Source organism: Pavona decussata, unplaced genomic scaffold (assembly GCF_977016875.1).
Source record: "Pavona decussata unplaced genomic scaffold, jaPavDecu1.1 SCAFFOLD_175, whole genome shotgun sequence".
Lineage (NCBI taxonomy): Eukaryota > Metazoa > Cnidaria > Anthozoa > Scleractinia > Agariciidae > Pavona > Pavona decussata.
The window spans coordinates 3226071-3231803 of record NW_028145586.1 but is presented as its reverse complement, the minus strand read 5'-3'; the positions used below and the strand labels follow the sequence as shown (position 1 = coordinate 3231803).

General features: G+C 39.2%; 1 protein-coding gene across 1 annotated transcript; it reads left to right on the top strand.

Annotated features, from left to right (window-relative positions):
* Positions 1 to 251: 251 nt before the first annotated feature.
* Positions 252 to 5267, top strand: LOC146463695 (uncharacterized). Its single transcript, XM_085084259.1, has 5 exons — positions 252 to 886; positions 2352 to 2376; positions 3269 to 3314; positions 4103 to 4232; positions 4573 to 5267. Exons 1-5 carry the CDS (start codon positions 551 to 553, stop codon positions 5095 to 5097), a joined length of 1062 nt encoding a protein of 353 aa, XP_084940385.1. The 5' UTR covers positions 252 to 550; the 3' UTR covers positions 5098 to 5267.
* The last annotated feature ends 466 nt before the right edge of the window (positions 5268 to 5733 follow it).

The following is a 5733-nucleotide window of genomic DNA, read 5'->3' as shown; positions in this document are numbered from 1 at the left end:
TACCTACCGTCGATTCGACTTTGATATCAAGATTTACGCCTCGGTGAGTGGAGGCGGTGCACAATCGCTATTAATTGTATCAATGTGCATTTGTTGAGAAACTTTTGCTTCACCTTAGAAGAACACCATTTTGTCACTTCTTCAGACACTTGCTTCTAATGTTGGAGAATGCAGCGAGAATGCGTTCAAAGCACTATTTCCGGCTGTCGCTTCTTTCCGACGTGGGATTGGCTATTATTCCACTTTTGGTTACACCGGAGTGAGTGATTCATTTGCATACGGAATGCCCCTAACACTCGAGAATGCTAAAGCATATCCACGAGTAAAAACGGGTAAGTGCTTCACAGAAACGGGTATGGATTCTAGAAACCAAGTCTGAAAATGGTTATGAATTTTAGAGGCCAGGTCTGAAAGAGTATACCGGAAAATTACATGTTTTGGTCTGAAAAACAGTCAGGTTTTGAAGAACCACACATCCAGGGGGAGCGTCTCCTTATCTCAACAGAAACCAACTCCCCTGAACTAATTCTTTGAATCTTTACAGTTTAACATGACTCCTCACTTTACCCCCAAGTTGGTGGTGATTGGTGTACTGCTGCTTTCAATGACAGCCTCATCAAACAGTACCGAAGTTAAAACATCACTCGTGTACACCTACAACATCTTCACCAAGGATATCGCCATAGTAAGGCATACTATTGCCTCTGTGAACGTGCCCAGCCCAGTGGAGTGTTTCCGCCATTGCGCCAAAGTTTGTGGCTGCGTAGCGTTTCAGTTGACTGGGACGAGTTGGGAACTGTTGGATACAGACAAGGATGACGCGGAAGGGGATCTGGTGACTAGAGGAGGCACTTTTCTGTATACAATGCAAGGGGCTGGTATTGAGGTGAAATCGTGAACAATTGTTTCATGAAATCAAGTCATAAACTGATATTTATATGTTAAGACCAGTCCCGAGGAAAACGTGTAGATTGCAGTGAGAGATAAGTGTTTATGAGTTAGCCTGAAGTCCTTGTTCGGAGAATAACACACACAAAAAGCGAGACTAATATTTTTGCAAACGGACCCAACAAGCTTTTTAGTATTGAATTCATGGTTTCCGGGCTGAATTATTAAAATTGTTAGAATCTCTAAAATAAAGTGAGTCAAGTCCAAGCAACAACCGTGGACGATAATCCTGCTGGTATACGTTGGATCAATTACTGATCTGATCGGCTTAAAAAATACAAATGATAAAAGAAGCAGAGACCGATTCAACGTAGAATTACGATTTAAAGGTTACTATATTTCGGCTGGCCAAACCAGCCTTCTTCAGGTATAATGAAAATTTACATTGGGACATACGCTTATATAGCTGACAAATATTTGCGCAATAGCGGAACTACGTTAAACTAAATTGATTGACAGTATAAAATATGAAGCAAATGAAATAATAACAACAAAAAATAAAAAATAATAAAAGGAAAAAAGCTAGTACATTTCTTTGCGAATATTAAGGCCATGTGGAAAAAGTGTTCTGCCTTTTGAGATTAAAAAGGCTTCCATGGCCTTACGGATTGAGTCTCGGTTAGAGTACACTTTTTCTATGGGGATTAATTGCATGTCGTTAGCGGTGTGGTTAGGAGCGGTGAGAAGTGTTCTGCGGCTGTTTTAGTGTTAGGGTTATCTATGGTGCGGCGGTGTTCATTAAAGCGGTCTTTTAAGCGTCGTTTAGTCTCTCCTATGTATTGGAAGTTGCAGCGGTTACATTGGATCATGTAGATTATATTTTTAGTTTCACAGGTCAGGTTAGATTTGATAGGGCGCGTTTCACCAGTGGAAAAGAAAGTGTAGTTAGTGAGACCATCGGAAATGTATGGGCAAGTGGCGCAATTTTTACCGCAACGATAGGAGCCGGAAGGGAGTTGTGGGTGGGGATTAGTCGAGTTAGAAGAAAGTTTAACCGCGACCAGTAAGTCGCGTAGGTTAGGAGATCGTCTGAAGGCTACAACAGGCAAATTTGGAAAAACCTTTTTGCAGCGGTCAGACGAGCGCAGTAAATGATAATGTTTTTTAATGATGTTGGAGATGTGAGGAAGCGATGGGTTAAAAGTCGTAATAAAAGGTACACGCGTAGGTTTGTTCATGTCTTTAGTTGTAAAGCGAGTCTGCGTGGGATGTTGGCGGCACGTTGTATTTGTTTAGTGACAAAGTTTCGTAACATAAAACTGACTGAACCTTTGAGCAGAGGTGCTCTTCATTATGTCGGAACGATGAAGGAAACTCTGCTCGGCTCTGAAGGCGACTTCTTAAAATTAGGCATTGTTTTTACATTCCCGTCTCCTTTCACTTTTCATTCGTCTGATTTACAGGAAATGAAAAGGAAAAGGAAGCCAGGTGAGTATAAATTTATCATAATTACTTTAGTAATAAATTAACTATTTAGATTTCTGTAAGCCATTTAAGGTAGTTAATCGTATATTTGTAAAGCGCAATAGGGCATTTTATTGGATACAACCCTACACGAGTCTGGTAAATAAACATCAGATCATCATCATCATCATCATCATCATCATCATTGTTATTATTATTATTATTATTATTATTATTATTATTATTATTATTATTATTATTATTATTATTAGGTGTTAAAACGTACAGGAAGTGAGTGTCTTATTTTAGTATTATTTGCAGGAAGAGCTATCCTGTTTTATGGGTTGAGTATCCCATTGCAGAACACCTGCTGCAAGCGGAAGGTTTATATCGTTAGTAATTAACAATTAAATTATGAGCTCGAGATTTCTATCGCGTGATAGCTGATGAGGGCGCAGCCCGAATCAGCTATCACGCATAGAAATCGAGAGCGAATAATCTAATTGTTTTAGTATAAATCTACTAGTCGTTCAAACCTTAACAAGTAAATTATGCAAATCCTCCTCACAGACACTTCGAAAACGTGAAGAAGCGGGCTGAATTTTGTTGACAACCGCTTCTCACTATCTATCACAGAATAGATAGCGGGTAGCGTAGCCAACCAGAGAACGGCATTCGTAATAGAACGCTAGTAGATTTATACTAATACTGAATAGAACAGAGACCTTCGCATTTACTAAATCTTTCATCCAAAGTTCAAACATATGTTTCATATATTCATATTGACTTAGTAATACTGCTTTTTGTGAGTTTTTTTTAGATATATTTATATATATTGGCCCGGTTTACGAGTCTCTGACTTAAGATATTCAAGCTAATCTTGGATTTAATCATTGAATGTGTGATGACTTCACAGGTGACGATTCGTTTGCATCGTGCAGAGATATTTATCGGAAGAATAAGTAAGTGACATGGCTTTTTATAGAGCTCTGTTCGTAGACGTTTGAAGGACAGTGGTCTTGGGCATATTTATCGTCAGTTGTGATTTGCCATATGTGAAAAGTGAAATGGCTGTTGTCCTCGTAAAGCGCGGTGATCAGGGTAATTAACGATTAGCCACGTAATGTTCCATCAATATTACCGGAGAAGCGAAAACTGATGTTTGAAACTTCGCATGAAAGACTTAGATCTCAAAATCTGCGTGAACTGTCTACGTTTCCGTGACACGTGACCTCTTCCTCCCTCCCCTCCCCTCACCAAACCGGCTTCCACACTAACACCATCACCTTTTTAAAGTATAAAGTATACAAATTTTCCAAAAAGACAGCTCTGAGGCTGGCAAATACTCTTGTCAAATGGTAAAAATTTCTGCCATAATCTGCTTAATACAATGGCTGCAATGTTTACCATGAACACCGATCGATAACCTCCTTTCTGAGCTTTCTCATTCTTATTTCTACTTCGTTCGTATATTTTTGTCGATTTGTTATCTTTTAAAACGGACACGAAAAAACAATAAATAGAAAACAAAAATTACAAAGGGAAAACTCTCCTAGGAGACTAACCAAGAATGAATTTTCAATCATTTCTTTATAGAAGAGTAATCAAGCTTTAAAGAAATTAAAATAAGATAAATGTAAATAAAAGAAAACTAATGCAATGTTTAATTACTAATTCGTAGTTATCTTTAATCTCAATCAATCTTCGATTCAGATTTAAGAGGGTAATCTGTAACTAACTTTCGATTCAGATCTCAAGAGAATAAAGCTTACATGCTGCAAACTGACATAGGAAGAATCCCTGTTTACTGTCACATGACCAGAATTGATGGATGCGGAGATGGAGGATGGACTCTGGTCATGAAAATTGATGGTCACAAGGTAAAATCAATAACAGGTTGTGGTTTCCATCAATCCATCCTTGGTCCGTAACTGATATTGTTTGTTGTAAGTCAACGGAACAAAAACAACAACAACAAAACGCTAGAGATGATAAGGAGCATGCTACAGCTCCACGGTAAGAACAATAACCTGGGACCATAGCCAGGCCCCAGGTATGGTGACCACTGCTTTAATAACCCCATCTCCACACTGTCAAAAGAACTCCTTAACAAACTGACGTTCAATTTAGTGGGTTTGATGCAGCAAGTAACGGGATTCAGTAAATTAATAAGGTTTTTGGAAATATTTCTAAGCGGCGACTTCATGTTTTCTTTTGTAGTCAACGTTTCACTACGATTCCAAATTATGGAGCAACAAAACCGAGTTCAGTCTTCCTGGAGGTGAGACGGGGTTTGACAACCAGGAAACCAAGCTACCAACTTACTGGAATACGAACTTCTCCAAGATCTGTCTCGGCATGAGGATCGGCAATCAACCTGTCAAGTTCCTGGTCATCAGCAAGAGTGGCGCTTCATTGTACTCTCTGATCGCTGATGGCCGCAATCGATCAACCTCTCTGGGTCGAGACAAGTGGAAGGCATTGATTGGCTCTGAAGCATCTTTGCAGACCAACTGTAGCAAAGAAGGGTTCAACGCAGTGAGTGACAATTACCATCATTCAAAAGCAAGGATCGGTATTATTGGCAACCAGCAAAATGACTGTGATACCTGCAACTCCAGAATTGGTTTTGGTACCGGAGGAAAACCTGATGACACCAACACGTGCGGTAATGAGGCGGCTAAATATGAGCCCGATAACGGAGAGAAGCACATTAAAACCATGGGATACATATTAGTGAAATAAAAAGGAAAACGGTGAAGGTTCCTCCTAAAAAAACTGAGAAGAGAAAAAGTAAACCATAAATCTAGCAACTGTTGTAGTTAGATTTAGACTGAACAGGATAAGGACTTTTGTTTGTTTGTTTGTTGTAGTACAAACATGACATAAAAATAAAATGCAGAGATATGAATATACACTGTTTATGTTAAATTTTTGCTGTAAGTTTGTGCTCGGCCTGAAAGAAAAAGCCAACTCCAAGAAGACAACCCCCTCCCCCCTCCCCAGGATATCGCCATTAACGTCGTGTTGACGATGCTCGCTTTCAGGTTTGCTATCAGCCTTTATTCAGGCTCGAATTTATCTGCTTGACTATGTTGTTCAAAACATCAAAACATCTCAACCCCTTTTTTTTTTAAGTTTTACTGACTGATCTTCATTCACCGGTCATTGTGTGAGTTCGTAACAATATACACTTGGATGGTGAATAATTCAGAAACGATTATCTCAACGCTTGATGCCAGGTCATAAGTTCAGCTTAAAAAAAACTCCGCCTGTAGATCTAATAACGTACATACAAATCAGGTCTGACTAACCTGCAATGAGGATTACTAATCGACAAAAAGCATTAAATAGTCCCATAAAATGCCCTGCTCTGATCTC